Here is a 16,892-nt window from a genome sequence, read left to right on the forward strand (position 1 = left end):
GCATTGTGGTCTGACATTCATGTTAAACATGATATTCCTTCTCTACCAAGTAGACATTAGGTTGAACCACAAAGTCAGGAGTCGCGACACGTAGAAACTCTATCAACAGTAACCTTTCTTATACTAGTTATTTATCTCTAGTGATGAAACAAACACTATGTAGGGTCACAGGACACTTATTCCATCTTTTATTTGAGCTACTGCATGTCGATAAAATTGGTTCTGATCTGGGAATGCAACTCAGACCGCCCTTAGCGAAGAATTTGATCCCTTCGTGCCAATACAGCTCGACTGCAATTTGTTGTTTGTTCCAAACTGCAGATTCCTCAACATTTCCACATATTGCGCGTGAAAGGGCCCGAATCCTGGCCCGGCACTAAAGCTTTCATTATGTATTATCAAACTCTAGCATGAGAACACCTATATGCTGGTGGGTAATACTTTTGATTTTTAATGTATTTTCATTCTTAGTCAACACTAACGGTATCTGACGTTTTTGAGTCCCAGTGAGACACAGAACTGTTTGCGAAATCATTGTAAATTCAAGGATGTTATTCCGAGCCGCTGGTGGGGAAAAATTCGATAGCTGACATCTCTTTGTGTGCAGTCAACAACGATATGTGTGGGGCTCGATTCCCAGTCACCACTGAACTCTTTGTTATATTATTTCTAGTTCAAACATGCTCATATGTCGCTGCTGGTGTAACAAACCCATTTTTAACGTTCGTTTTCTCTAGAATATAACAGTGATAAGTGTCAGGTTGGTGTCCAGGGAAAGAAAAAATTAATGTTTCATCTCGTCATTTCAGTTAAAACATCTAGCTACTGCCGACCCAAAATCTGATATGTCACAGTTGATTGTGCTTCAACGACAATCCAATTAGGTTCTGGGTTCGAATCCCTGTCCAACACAAAGCTTTACCTCACGGCATTTCAAGTAAGTTATTTGTGAAGAAGCTATATCTCTCTTAGTTCATTAGCAAGGACTATAGATGCTGGGTTGGAATTCGCGTCCGTTAACAACGTTTACGTTATGTAATTTAAAGTTGATATTTGCTAACTGATACTGTCTAAAATCGAGGTATATCACTCTCTGTATGCCTAGTCAGGAATGACTGTTAGTTTCCGTCAGTCACGAAGTCTTTGCTTAGTCTGCATGACCTGGGTTTGAATCCATATGCAGAACGAGACGGTTCGTCGTGTCATTTGAAGTTCATACATACTCTCAAATAGCTGCTCGTGAATAACTTAAATTTTTAATGTCATTTTGTGTTAAATAATAAGTACGGTATGTTATTTTCAAGAGGAAATCATGACTACGATGAACTTGCTATGTGAATTACGTATCTGACGTAATAATGAGAATGGTAACATTGCACGCATGTCATTTATTGTAATAAATGTGAGCTTACAAGCCTGAAGAACCGTCTTATCTGTGATAAGATGTTCCCTGATATGTTTAGTACCTTGGTATTACTTTACATCTTGAGTTATTGCGATACAGAGCAGTGTTTTCTAGTGGTGACTTGTTGGAACCATTTTCAATAGTCTAACGATTGTACCGAGGGGTGATTAGAGGACCTGCTAGACAGCTGCGCTATGTGGGTTGCATTAGAATCAGGCGAAATGCAATTCAGGTCGTTCGGATACTTCTGAGCACGACTGTACATTTGGACTTCTGCCTCAGTTAGACCATCAAGCACCCTAGTGTAAATAACACCATAAGAAGAATTCAGAGTTCTATGGGCCTCAACATGAATGGGATAGCCATAGAGAAGTGAAGCGGCAAGCAGTTATTGTGCTTGAGAATCAGAAATAGTCTCCAAAAGCAAAGTGCCATTGCATAAACAAGAGCAGAATTTTACAGGGCCGGCAACTGCATCAACACCTTTCTGAATAAGAAATGGATTTACCATTGTAAAGAACTGACCGTCTTCCGTACGTGAAACCACAAGGAACTGTGGTGCAACTGGGAGGGTCTTTGAATCATTAGCCTCATTCAGTTTATGTTTGGTAGACGTGGAGTGCGAAGATGGTGATTGGCTCATTGTGAGAAAATCTCCCATGACTGCCAGCGTCTCCAATGGCGTGCTCCTTCCAACTGCCCCCATCCCCTCAAAGGGGGGCTCACCCACTTTAGGTTATTGTCCACACCTCAGGTCACACCTCCCGAAATCCTGACATAGGGACCAATCGGCAATTTGGGATGTGTAGCAGCTCAGGACATCACCCCTCCCTGGGCCTGGCCTGTACCAGGGGGGTACATGCGAACTCTACTTTCAATCCGGGGCTAGGAATTATGCATTACCCAGTCGCCTGTTACACTTCAGATTTGTGGGCCAGCCTTCAGGAGTTCACAGGGAGGAAGAAGAAAAAGGGAAGCTTCAAACGCCAAAGCAGAGGAAGGATAGGAGAAGGTGAGTGAAGAATGGTAGGTGTGTGTGTGTGTGTGTGTGTGTGTGTGTGTGTGTACCAGCTCGAATTGGTAAAATCTTGTTTAGAGCAGTATTGAAACACTATGATATAAAAAGGAATGATGAAATCATCATTGACGAGCCTCAGTGATTTTTCTGGCATTTCTTTTTCTTTATCAATGCTCAACAGTTTACGCTAGACAACATGACTGAGTGGCAAGGGAATGGTCATGACCCGTGTAAGAAACCTATATGCTCTTAGTTCCGGAGTGACCTAAGAAAGTACATAAGTAAAAATTAAAAAACTGCAATATGTATGTATGTTGATATGTGGCAATGTAATAATAAAAACATAATGCATTTGTGTTTGTTCTTTTTTCCATGTTTCTTTTCATCCACTATAAGTCATTGCTGTGTACACTGCAGAAACACATCCAAATTGCTTTCAGAAATCTATCCGCTATTAAGCAAACAAAATAGGTCATATCACTACAGCACCTCTCACTGGCTGTGGCTTGATGGACTGGGTTTTGCAGGACGTCAAGGCTTCTTTCTTTCTGTCAATCTGCTGTGTTTCATCTTGTCATAAAGGAAGATTGTAACGAGTTAGTCATATTCATACTCTGATAATTTACAAGTATCAGTCCGTGTGTTGAATGTATTACACCGATGAAACTGAAGAATATATATTGAATTGTGAAAGCTTTCTTTGTGTGGAATGTTAAATTTATTTATTGAATATTAGCTAAAATTTATGTGGAAATTATCCTTAAAAAGTTTCATAGGGGAAAGCTTTCCAACAAGAGAATAAAAAAAGAGTGATTACATTACCCTATGTTTTAACTGGTTTGGACAACTGAGGACCACATGAAACATCTTACCTGTAAATCCCCTTCTTTCTTTCCAATAATTTTCCATTCTTTCCCAGCATTTCTCTCTTCTTTCTTCTGTCAATATTGCACCAGTCTTTTTACTATTACTCTGAACTTTTCTCTTTATCCTATTTCTTTCTCCATTACTTCCATTTCTCTCAGGTCTGCTTAAACTTCTTTGATCCATGTCAGATGTTTTTCCGTCTGTCAAAAAGTTAAAAATTCTTTACGTTGTTCTTTTTTCATACAGCCTTTTTAGGTACCCAGATGATACAACTTTTCTCTTCATCATTGTGTCTAATATTCATTATATTCTTTCATAAACTTCTTTATTACTTCTTAATTTCCATTTCCTGTTGTCATATTTTGATCTCAAGATTTTCCTGCACACACATACATCTATCCAGAGTGTACATTTCACCCTACAGTATTGTAGTACCACAATTTTGCATTTGTGGAAAGAGATTTCTTGTTATACAGCTTTTTTTGTCAATTGAAAAGCCACTTCCATTTTGCTTGCCCTTGTTAAGTTACCTTCTTTGTCCATGTTCAAAACATTTGGTTGTATTATTTCACCTAAATATTTGAATTTTGTAGCGTATTTTAATCTTCCATAATCAGTTTCCAAATGTTTCGGTGCCTCCTTCACATCTGCCATGACTAAGTTTCTTCAAAAAGACACATATAAGCCGCCTTTTGAACCAGTCTCTTGGAACTTCTACAGATTCAGCTAAAATGGCAAGACCATCTGCAAAAGCCAATCACTTCTCAGATATCCTCTTTTCTGCCAATTAAGAGCTTTTAAATTCCGTCTTCTGTGTTCTCCTCCTTTCCCAGTGTTTACTGAAAGAGTATTTTAATGTTTACTATTCATTACAGACAATCTGTGGAAAGAGTTCAGCTTCATCTTACAGACATGCAGCTCTTGAGTTCTCAATGTGCATGAACAGCCGACACCACACTTTATACTACTACAAAATACAAGTTTCCCCAATATGCTCCATCAATTAGTGGAATACACCTAGCATAAGATATGAAAGATACATATAAAATAAAGACTTCAATATGTCAATCATCATTAAGTACATTTTTTTTAAAAAATAATGTGGTCATTACAGAGCCAGTCATAACAAAAGATGAAAATTGCATTAAAAAAAGGAAGTCGATTGTGACAGTACACACTCAGTCTTCTGATATAGTGTAAAGTGTGAAACCCAATGCAAATGGTTTGGTCCTTGTAAGACATTGTGGTATGCCCATAGTATTGGCATTTTATGTACTGATGGCATGTGCACTTAAACACATATGATAAGACAGCCTCTGAGAAAGGCTGATTTTTTCCCCTGCCAAAAAAATACAATGTTTAGACAAGTCTTCACAAATAAAATAATGTCACTTCTACCACCATGTAATGTTGCCTCTTCCACTTTACTTATCATAATGTATTGCTAATCGGGAATGGCTGGACAACAAATGTAAGGCTGTAGAAGGATGAATAATTAGGGGAAAGATAGGGGCTGCCAATAGGAAAATTAAGGAGACCTTTGGAGAAAATAAGAGCAGCTGTATCAATATCAAGAGGTTACAAGGCACACTAGTACTAAGTATAGAATGAAAAGCTGAAAGGTGAAATGAATACATAGCGTGTCTATATAACGGAAACCAACTTGACAATTACGTAATAGAAAGAGGAGAGGAAGTGGGTGAAGATGAGATAGGAGGCACGATATTGCGAAAAGACTGAGAGCACTGAACAACTTATGTGGAAAGAGGGCCTATGGAGTAAACAATATTCTCTCATAATTACGAAATCCTTAGGGTAGCTAGCCATTACAAAATTATTCCACCTGGTAAGCAAGATATACAAGACAGGAAATACTCATCAGGAAGTCTGTAATGATTCCAAACCCACAGAGAGCTGGGGCTGCCAAGTGTTAATACTACCAAACCATCAGTTTAATAAGCCATGGTTTCAAAATACTGAAATTATTTACAGATGAATGGAAATCTCGTAAAAGCCACCTTTGGTTAAGATCAGTTTGGGTTCTGAAGAAACGTAGAAACATGCAAGCCAATACTGACCCTTTGACTTTTCTTAGCAAATCTGCAGTTATAGCATTTGTAGACAGAGACAGGTTTTGACATAATTGTCTGGAATATACTATTTGAAATTCTAAAGGCAGCACATATAAAATATAGGAACTGAAAGGTTATTTACAACTTGTACAGAAAGCAGACTGCAGTTACAAAGTGAAAGGACAGGCAAGGAAATCAGTAGTGGAGAAGGGAGCGAGACAGGTTTGTAGGCTATCCACCATTTTATTCAATCTGGCAATGTCATTCAGTCACAGAAAACAAAGGACTTGGTAGAGCAGTTGAACAGAATAGATACATTTACGTTCCGTTGGGCTCACAGCATGTTGTACAGCATTATAAGACATAATGAAAATGAAAGCTCCAAAACTAGGTGTAATTAGGTAATATATTTTTAATATTTTACACAAAACATATGTTTCAGATTATTGTCATTATCAAGTGACTCTAGTTGGAAGCTACGACCATATTGCATTTGTAGTAACCTTTTTCTGTCATGCCATGGTAAATATAATAGTTTTTTTTTAGTTACAAAACATAAAAAATACATTTTGACAGATATTTTGACAGTTCCATATTATGTCATTCCTTCACTACGATGCTGTAGTAGTAAAGAACTGTCAAAATATCCGCAAAAAATGTATTTTTTATGTTTTGTAAGCATGAAAAATATTATACTTATCACAACTCAACAGAAAAAAATTGCTATAGATGCAAAAATGTCGTTAACTTCCAACTAGAAATCACTTGATAATGGCAGTAAGCCAAAACATGCTTGTTCTGTCAAATATTGAAAATATATTACCTCATTTCAGCCAGTTCTGGAGATTCATCTTCAGAATGGATAGTGTCTTCAAAAGAGAGAGATGAAAATCCACAAAGGTAAAAGGATAGTAATGGAGTGGAGTCCAACAAAATTAAGCTGTGCTGAGGGAATTAGACCAGGGAATGAGACACTAAAACTTGTGGCTGAGTTTTGCGATTTAGGCAGCAAAACAATTGGTGATGGTTAAGTAGAAAGGATATAAAATGCAGACTGGCCATAATAAGACAAGCATTTTTGAAAGAGGAATTTGTTAACATGATGGTGTAGCTTTGTATGTAAGTGAAACATGGACAATCGGCAGTTCAGACAAGAGGAGAATAGAAGATTTTGAAATGTGGTGCTACAGGAGAGTTAAAAATTAGATGGGTAGATCGAACAATAAATGAAGAAGTTCTGAAACAAACTGAGGAAAAAATAAATTTGTGGCACAACTTGAATGGAAGAAGAGATTGGTTGATAGGACACATCCTGAGGCATCAAGGAATCTTCAAATTGGAAATGGAAGGAAGTGTGGGAGGGTAAAAATCGTAGAGGGATACTAAGGGGGGAATCGACATTCAAACGGACATAGTTTGCAACAGTTATGCAGACAAAGGGGCTTGCACACGATGTACCAGAATTGAGGGCTGCATCAAACCACAAAATAGCAACAACTGAATACTGTAACTAAATAGTTATGCACTTTCCATGCTGGTGTAGAGTACAAAATAGCACTGCATATTGTAAAAGCAATAGGTCTATAACCTCTCTAACACTAAATTCTTTTGTGACAGGGTGCATTCATTCTATTGGCACAGCATAAAAGTGTGAAACCTAGAACAAATGAACTGACTAAGACAACAATGAGTGACTGTCAAACATTGGACCAACATACACAGATACCAAATGAAGTTCACTTGGATAAGTACACAGCAATGAAGCTGCTGGTGGGAATAGAATGCTCACTTGATGAAAGTTGGGATGAAACCCACACAACACATGAAATGAGTGAAATTCAATATTCTCTTACGTGATTATGAAGGGTAAATATGTGCTGACAGGCAGAAGACTGAACTTCACATTTTTATTTTCTAATATGTCTATTTTTACAACATTTAAGGTTCTTCTAATACAATGCAGCACTTTGCAGCCTGCAGCAATGGCATGAGTTGCTTACACTAAAAGATAGCTAAACACAAAACTGTCAACTGCTTCACATCATGTGGAGGAGAGCCTCTGAAGAATCATTAATGAGTAACTGTTCAGTGAAAAACAAAAAGCAATTTGCGTTTCCCTGTTGCAAGTAAGTTGTTCTGGTATTTTACAACTAAATAATTCAATTACTTCGACATCCTCATACAAACAGCTCTGCAAATAGTGCCAGTGTCAAAGTTTTTGGGTGTACAATAAAAAATTGACTGTCTAGGACACCACCTGGATGCTAGCCAAGGATACCAAGCTGGACTCCAGTTGAGAAACTTTAGCACTCTACCCACAGTGGCTATTATTTCTAATCTCATATCAGATCTGTGAACTGTTCATTCATGTGTTTGCCAAAAATGTTTTCTATCATTGTATCCTGGGAGTTGACATTTCTGTGCTGCCCTTGCCACCATGTAAGGACCAAGATATAAAAGTCATGAATTATGGTTTATGTGGTACCAGAAATTGTTAAACTCTGTTAAAAAATCTGAGAGCAATAACTGGATTTTGGTGTCTTGAGAGTTCAAAATCACAGAGAGGAAAAGACAGGTGGGTGGGTCGGCAGAGAGCGGCACACACTGAGGGTGATAGGATGTGAACTCTCTATTAACACACCAACCAGTCTTTTTCTCTTCTCTGTTCCTCTCCTTCTCCACTCCCAGTCCCGGTCCCCCCCCCCCCTCCCCTGTACTCCAAGGCCCCCTAGGTTGCACCTGGCAGCCTTATCAGGACACCATCAATCCCTCCATGCTCGGCAGGCAGTACCAACGTCCTGATTTCTCTCCCTTCATCCGCATCCTGCTATCCCTTCCCCTTTTGTTCAATACTGTCGCTTTGTGGCTGGAGCCAGATATATGGTCATGTGTGTGTGACGTGTGCTTGCTCGTGCGCTTGTGTACGTGTTGGTGTGATTGTGTAGGTGTTTTCCTTTTCCTTTCTGAAGTAAGCTTTGGCCAACAGCTCAATGGGTAACAGTCTTTTCAGTGTGGCTCTCTGCAACTCAACGTGTCATCTTTATGGTGAGTAGCAACACATCACTTTCATAATATTGTTGATATTCCAACCTGGACTTTCAAACTGAAGTATCAGCCAGTCTTGCCACAATCAGAAAGTATCTAATCAACATATTTAAGATGACAATAATTTTCACTGTCCTAGTTTACTCTCATCTTAAGGGGAGTTAGAATAGAAAAAAAATTTTTTTTCACATTTTCGGATTTTTATCTCATTGTAAAATTTACGATTTTCCGAATAAAATGATATATATACATCACTTATAAACTCACATGGGAAGTATTTTTTTTTTTTTTAATATAATCTACACTGGTTGAAAATGTTAAAATTTTTATGTGCATTATTTCAAGATCTAATAAAATCTGCAATTTTCTATATAGAAGGCTGTGGGTTGCCATGTCATAAAGGTCATGACCGGAAGAGGATGGATACCATCTTGAGGAAGTTGAAACAAAGTTTTAGAGACAAGAAACTTTCTGACGGTAAAACCATAAGAGACAGGCTGGCATATAAAATGACTGATGAACTACAGCAGTATTATGGGATGGCCATTAGAAATAATACTGAGGATTTGTTGAAAATGAAGCAGGCAACTGATGAAAAACCAGTACACCACCTTTGCCCTCCTGGACCTGATTCAAGGTGCAATTACCGAAATGCTCAGTACTCAAACAGTTCATGCAGCCATAAACATTCCATTCCAGCAGAAGTCATGGATATCATAAAACCTATTTAGAGAGAGCTGGCAAATCCTGAATTACTGAAGAAGTGTCTGCATGGTCAGACTCAAAATCCCAATGAGTCATTCAATAATCTTATATGAACTCGCCTTACCAGGAAATGTTTTTGTTGAAATTAAGACACTAAGATGGGAGGTTAGTGATGCTGTTATTGCTTTTAATGATGGCAACATTGGTAGGGTGAAAGTGCTACAGCATATGGGAATTAATCCTGGAGCAAACTGCATCAGTGAACGGATGGACAAGGTTTGCATCGATAAAGTAGAGTATGAAGCACAGTTGGCCACTAAGGAGTCCAGAAGGAAGAAAAACCTTGGAAAAAGATCAAGAGGATGATATACAGTATGGTGCTGGGTGCTTCTGAATGACTAAAAATACAAAATTAAGCTTATATTAAGTGAGTTACAGTCTTTTGAAACTCTAGAAGCTATTGCTGAAAATTAACATTTTCTGTTGCATTTTTCCCTAAATCTCAGAAACCACTTCGAGTAGAGTATTCAAATTTTCAGGGAGTAATAACATACATATCCTGAGCCTACTGAACTAAAAGAAGAATATAATGTTATGTATAATTAAAATTATTTAGGATAACATACAAAAAAAGTACACAAAATTTTAACCGTGTAATTAAAACATTTTATTTCCGAAAGCAGTGGCTGAAATGCAATTATTGTAGTTCAGTAGACTCAGAACAAACACAGGGTGTATACGTGGACAAGGAAAAAAAATTCCCAGGTTTTTCCCGGATTTCCCGGTTAAAAATACAATTTCTCCCGGATGAAGACACACTTCTTCTGTGTGATTAAGTGACAGTATATTTTCCCTCCGAACTGTAAAACTTATCAATCCTTTGAATGGTTATGCTTTTATACACGGGCGTAGAATTTCCCGGCACTTTAGAGAACGAAAGTGAGGGAAGGAAACTCCTTTTGGAAAGATTTTTGATGTGCAGCAACATGTACGCTGCATATTTTCGTATTACGAAAGTATAAATTCGAATTCCATCAAACACCGCATGTTACTTTATCAACCACTGTAATCGAGATTGCGACGCGCTTTTGTAAGCCAGTCATAGCTCATGTCGCCTGATCCCGCCAGCTGATGACAGTGGATATTCAGACCACAGGACACGTGATGTAGTCAGCTAATAGCAACATCATTGTTAAGTAGCGTGGATAGACAAACAGGAAAAGTTAATGTTTCAAATTAATATACATAGTGTTGCGACAAGAAAAGCAAAGAATTCACATATAATATTGGTCTCTAAGGTTAATAAGCTTCAAGAGAAGCTAAGCTTTCACATATAATGTTGATATTTTTTGCGTGTGTTACACTTTAGGATATATCACACAAATGTGCGAGTTAAATTTTTAGACGAGTCCAGTGACTTGCCCTCAAAGTTTTCCACAAATTAATTAGCTACCGCAGAGGAGAGCGAGCTGCCCGTAGCATTACATCAATTTGCTCATAATAACGACATGAATGTCTGATCTTCTGGGCTCGAAATACTTCTAAACGGTTCATCATCAAAGAGTTGATTTTTAAATGAGAGTCAAACGTTCTGTGATTTACGAAATTCATCGTACATTCTCGCACATAGTTCAATTTGCGTAAAAGGAAATTTACTTTGAGAGTAATGCTTTTCAAACCACCATTCGCATTATTTTCCCGCGGCCTGTTAGAAACAGGTTCGTTTCAGTAGTTGTCAGAGAGCGCCACATAACAGGCACCACCATGCTTTGGCAGCTGCTATAATACAGGAAGCCCGTATGTTCGTACGTGTAAAACATTAAAAGATCTTACATTATGTCATAGAAGAAAAAAGACATCAGAGGATACTCCAAAAGCATCAGAATTTCGTGAGCCATAATAAAATGGCACATTTAAGGTGCATACTTAAAGAGCACATTCGTATGTCCAGATTGCCAATGAAGTGGGCCTAGACCTGATATTAAGCTTTTCGGTGTGGGTTTTGGGATGCAAATTTTCTTGGAGTACAAGTACTGTATTAACTCATTTTTGATTCTTTCTTATGGCATAATGCCATACGTGCTAGAAGATGGGTTTTGGGATGAAAATTTTCTTGGAGTACAAGTATTGTACTAACTCATTTTTGATTCTTTCTTATGGCATGATGCCATACGTGCTAGAAGATGAAAACGTGCTAGAAGATGTTTAAAAACGTGCACTTGAAATGCAGCGAGCAATTGAAATTAGCCAATAGTGTGGAACTAAACACTTTGTTTCAAACACATTAACTGCTTCAGCGTAAAAGATATAAAAAACCAAATTTCTTTAGCAAACCGACAAAAATAACTTCATTGTTCTACAAGGCAATAAATGCATGGCTGTCAGAAAAGCGGAAATAAAATAAACTCTGAAACTAATAATGTAATTATGTGAATGTATTTTAATTCACTTGATAGCTCCCGGCCACAGAAATCCATTTTGTTTTCATTTGACGTGAGAGCAGTAAACGAAGAGGAAACAGCAAAATCAGTAAATGTAAGCACAGGTCACGTGGAGACTACACACTTGCTCACTGTAACTCAGACTGCCCTGCGCATCAACCTCGGATCTACAATATTTCCGAACCGGGGCAATACTAAGATAGTGCCGCCCCTGCCCCCCCCCCCCTCCTTCGAGCGTTTAAGATACGACATCAAAAAATTTAAAAAAATTGAATTTTCGAAAATATGTTCATTTTGTAGCGCACAGTTTTATGAAGAGTCTGATACATAAAACGTATATGTTCAAGGAAATGTAAGACATGTTATTTGGTCTTAAGTGTGCGAGAGTGCAGTGCCACCCTCTTCACACAGCATTCTTCTATCGCACGTCACTGTATTTCGCTCCGTGGAATTGAAAAGTGTATATTTTGTATTGGGTGCCATCAAACTATATTCAGGACAGTGGAAATTCAAATGTCCTGTGTTGCTTCTCCTACTTACAGTTGCCGGTTTGACATCATGCCCTCTTAAAAAATCTCGCAATTAATACTGGATGGGACTATTTGTAATTTGGAGAACAAGAACTCTTCAGAAAATCTGCATTCTTTATTGCCTATTAGCTAATACCTTTCTGTTTTGGGTGAAATAAAATTAAATATAGGATACATAAAACCAGTAAAGACAAGAGACAAGCAATACAGAGTACATTTCTTCAATTCTTAGCGCCTAGCATTGTTTTCTCTCTAATCCTGTGACAGCTTTACATGGCGTGCTTTCCTTTCTGCGAAAGGATCAGTTGCCTCATCAAAGTTCATCGAACATTTTCCTACATGAAAAATCCAAATATCGTTGTCTAACACTGCGTAAGCTGTTAATACAAATAGTACCCAAGACTCGTGTGGTTTCTCTATTTGTCACTGCCTGCTAGGTAAAACAAAATAGGTCTTTCTAACACTGCAGAAATTGTAACACACACCAAATAAACGAGACTGTTTTGGCACAAATGGTCATTTTTATAACACGACAGTATATAATTCACGAAGATCAACATAAAATGCCTATTAGGCCTACTACGAGCAAAAAGCTTTATGTTAGGAAACAGTTTCACATTTCATTCATACGCTCCAGTTTCTCGAGCATGAGATCGAAAAGTAATAGTACGAGATTTTTATATAAATTTGGGATTGTCATGTTCTTTCCTAATTTGTGTGATGTCCCCATTCCTTCTCCTCCTTCGTTCTAACAATCAATCTTATCATGACTAATTCTTGAACTATTCCTGCCTTTGTCAAAACATATTCGCCAGTTACCTTCACTAACCCAGCCAGAATCACCGGTTTGGTTATCACTGATTATTATCCGGTTAGGCGTTGTTATGTTCGCACAAACCATTTTCCGCGCTACTTCCAGAATAGAACTTAAGCGGCTGCTAGACGGGGACTGTACAAGTGACCCTTACTAGTGAAGCGATCTGGCGAAAAATGTTCTGACAAAATTTCATTTTCCTGGATACACTGAGATGATGATACATAATCTTTCTTACCTGTTCTTCCTGTTAGTCGTTTATTTCCACTCTGGTAGTCTGAATCTATGGATTTCCCTAGTAATTATAACAACGCTGATCATTCGCAAACCCAAACAACAACATAATCAGACAGAAATTGGCATTCACTCGTTCGGCTTTACTCCGCTCAGATTGAATAACCCGGCCCCTTTCGCCTGCAGGAAAGTTTATTTCTAGATGTGGTGAGGATTCCCCTGACAGAGACATCACGCACACTATGCACGCATTCAAAAATCGACTTATGATTTTTTTTTTTTTTTTCACTATGGGACAAAACTGCTGATGTCATCGGTACCTAGGCTTACACACTACTTAATCTAACTTAAACTAACTTACGCTAAGGACAACACATATACCCATGCCCGAGAGAGGATTCGAACCTCCGACGGAGGGAGCCGTGACAAGTCGCCTCAGACTGCATGGCTACCTGGTGCGGCTTATGATTCATTCAGAAATCAACTTACAGAGTGTGTTCAAAAACCACCAGGGATGCGCATCAAAATCATACGGGTAATCTATAGACCAACGTGCGCTGGATGCTAGGCGCTTTGTGAAACAAGGTTCCCCCTCCCCCCCCCCCCTCATAGATCTGGGCCCGCTGTGAATGCGTGAATCTGGCCAGAAACGGGAGAAGGTACCACTCATACGCCACTCAACTGCGCATGCGCATGAGCCCGTTAGTAACTGCTAAAATGAATCTAATATAAACAGTTGTGACGTCACGCTCATCGGAGGCAATTTGTTGTTATGAAGCATTGCATAGTCTTCCTAAAGCCTTTGACCCATTTTGCTGTTGGCAAAAGCTTGTATAATCACTGTGTTTTGTTGTTGTATATGGCACATTTCCTTTGCAATTTATGTCTCGTTCACATTTTATTGTTGCAGTATTATTCTGCAGTAGCAGGATACAGTAATATCCTTTGCTAGAGTATCGATTCCTACCAGACAAAATTACAAAAATTTAACTGAAAACTAAAACAACGAAAAATTCCCGGAATCCTAAAATATTCCTGGTTTTCTCCCGGATGAAAAAATTCCCGGGTTTTTCCTGGATCTCCCGGTTGTCCCGGGTCGTATAAACCCTGAAACAGTTTAATGTCCTGTAAAAGTTTCATGTCAATGGCTACAGTGGTTCCTGAAATACAGGGAAGCCAAGTCACTAAATTTAACATTGTCGGGATAGGGCGTTCCAACTCCCCTTAACGAATAGATAGTAGACAAAAAGATGATCAATCCAGCATATTACAATGAAGTGCTTAAATAGCCAAATATGAATGTCACCCATTTTTATTTGCGAATTGCTTTCACCTCAATTCTTCAGGACTGGTCATCGTGTTTGACAATTATTGAAAGGGATTTCTGGTAAGGAATAACTGTGGCAATACAGGTCCATTCTTCTTACAGTCAAGAACTTGACCTTAAGATTAGAATGATTTCACACCTCATATCTAATTCACAAGTTCACATTTAGGACTGTCAAAAACATTTATGCTGCAGCAGCATATGCTTACTGTTTTATATCCTTTCATGCTAGGTTTTCTTTTTTGCTTCCACCATCACCTAGGAAACATAGGAAGGAGCTACAGACACTCACATTATGGATAAACTACATACAAAATTAATGACTTACCCTTATTTTTTCAGCTAGTCTTTTGGCCATTCTGGAAGAATTCTGGTATCGTATAAATGGACACTTCTTAAGAGACAACAAAACAGCTGTCACACCTTCCACTGCCCTCTGTAGACTGGCGTTATTCCACGACACACCTGCACATTTGAAGAGAAAATTTTTAAGAAAATGCAACAGAATTACTTCGATATATAAGGGGCGTTCAAAAAGAAATGAGCCGGAGGCATAATTACAGAAACCAGTACCTGTACGTTAGAAGTATTTACCTTGGCTGTTGAGACACTTGTCCCACTGTGACACAATGTGGTTAATGGCTGTCTCATAAAATTCCCGGGGCTGTGATGTTAACCAGTTCTGCACGTACAGTCGGACGTTGTCGCCCGAGGTGAATCGTTTGCCCCTCAGAGCATTTTTAAGGGGACCAAAAATGGCATAATCACAGGGAGAGAGGTCCGGACTGTATGGAGGGTGGCCGAGAACATCCCATTTGAATTTCTGCAGGAGTGCCATGACTGTGTTGGCTGTATGAAGCTTCGCATTGTCGTGGAGCAGAATGACCCCACGGGTGAGATTGCCTAGTCATTTTGATTTGATCACTTGGCGAAGGGTGGTCACGGTTTGCAAGTAATGCTGGGCATTCACTGTTGTCCCATGCTGCAGGAAGCAAATCAGAAGGGGGCCATCTTGGTCATAGAAGAACATCGGACTGGCAGCGTTGGACGACTGATGCATGCTGTTGCTAGCTCTGTATAGTCATGTGACATGCACACGTGCCCTCTAGCGACGGGTTGTGAACTTCCACAATCTGGTCAGAACTACATGTTACACACGCCACGATATTACCGTCCTGTCACCGGTTTGCGCATTCCAGAGTCTGGCTCGTTTCTTTTTTAATTCCCCTTATACATTTTCATTTGAAGATAAAATTGAACATTACAAATGTTAATCATTATATTTCATTTCTTTATCAGTTTGCTCATTAACTAATATCAAGCAAACTGAGGTCACACAAAACAGCACATCTCAAACTTATTCACAATTACCCATTATGACATTCTTGGCTGTAACAATATTTAACATGTACACTACTGAAAATAAGGTTTAACCACTGTGTTAATGATACAAAGAATTTTTATTTCATGCCAGAATGACTCAGAGAAATCAAAATTATATTTTAAAAAGTTTAGAGCAAATAGTGGGCTTACTGCTGTTGAATGCATCATCTCAATAATTTAAAGAGTAACCTCATTCAGAGCAATAAGTTTATTGTGCAAAGTAACCACACCTTGCACAATCATCGACATCTCTGAACTGTTACACTTATTTCAAAGCATATTTACTTCTTAATGGTATTAGTAGTTAGTGATAAAAATTAGATCCACATGGACTTTGATGCATATAACCATAATAGAAAACAGAAAAATAATTTGTGTGCTTTGCCTCACTGTCTAGGGTTACAGTGAGGTTTTGTATTCTGGTGCACGGGCCACTAACAGGCTGCTGGTAGGTACATGGAAATAACATATTAATTCATCAAAACTTAAAGGAAAACATTTAATTTGCCACTCAATGTAACCAATTTTAAAGCTTGAAAGCTCCTGTTAGCAGCACATTATGTAATAATGTTAACTGTTAGTATGTCTTACAACTCTAGTGTTACTGCAGAATGACCCCACGGGTGAGATTGCCTAGTCATTTTGATTTGATCACTTGGCGAAGGGTGGTCACGGTTTGCAAGTAATGCTGGGCATTCACTGTTGTCCCATGCTGCAGGAAGCGAATCAGAAGGGGGCCATCTTGGTCAAAGAAGAACATCAGACTGGCAGCATTGGACGACTGATGCATGCTGTTGCTAGCTCTGTATAGTCAAAACTGTTAAGGCTTTGTGGTCACTTGCTGACAAACTGCCTGTTGACTTCTGTCTCTGGTTCTTCAGCAGTCACGTAAATATTAGCAGCAACGACTAAATGGGGGACCGACAGCTTTCTCCAAAGCTATGAGTCTCATTTATACCCTACATACACACAAACAGACTAATAGTCAATTATTAATCCACATCATATAATTATATTCTGATAGTTACTTCTCCCAATGTGTACTGTGATA

At 38.6% G+C, this 16,892-nt stretch overlaps 1 protein-coding gene across 2 annotated transcripts in view; it reads right to left on the reverse strand.

Annotated features, from left to right (window-relative positions):
- The window catches only part of LOC126198447 (vacuolar protein sorting-associated protein 45), a 124,451-nt gene that overhangs the window by 91,284 nt on the left and 16,275 nt on the right, over positions 1 to 16,892 (reverse strand). For both annotated transcript variants that reach the window (XM_049934773.1, XM_049934774.1), the window contains exon 4: positions 14,787 to 14,923. In XM_049934773.1, the coding sequence (XP_049790730.1) occupies positions 14,787 to 14,923 (137 nt within the window). The remainder of the gene's footprint in view (positions 1 to 14,786; positions 14,924 to 16,892) is intronic.

Source organism: Schistocerca nitens, chromosome 8 (genome assembly GCF_023898315.1).
Source record: "Schistocerca nitens isolate TAMUIC-IGC-003100 chromosome 8, iqSchNite1.1, whole genome shotgun sequence".
Lineage (NCBI taxonomy): Eukaryota > Metazoa > Arthropoda > Insecta > Orthoptera > Acrididae > Schistocerca > Schistocerca nitens.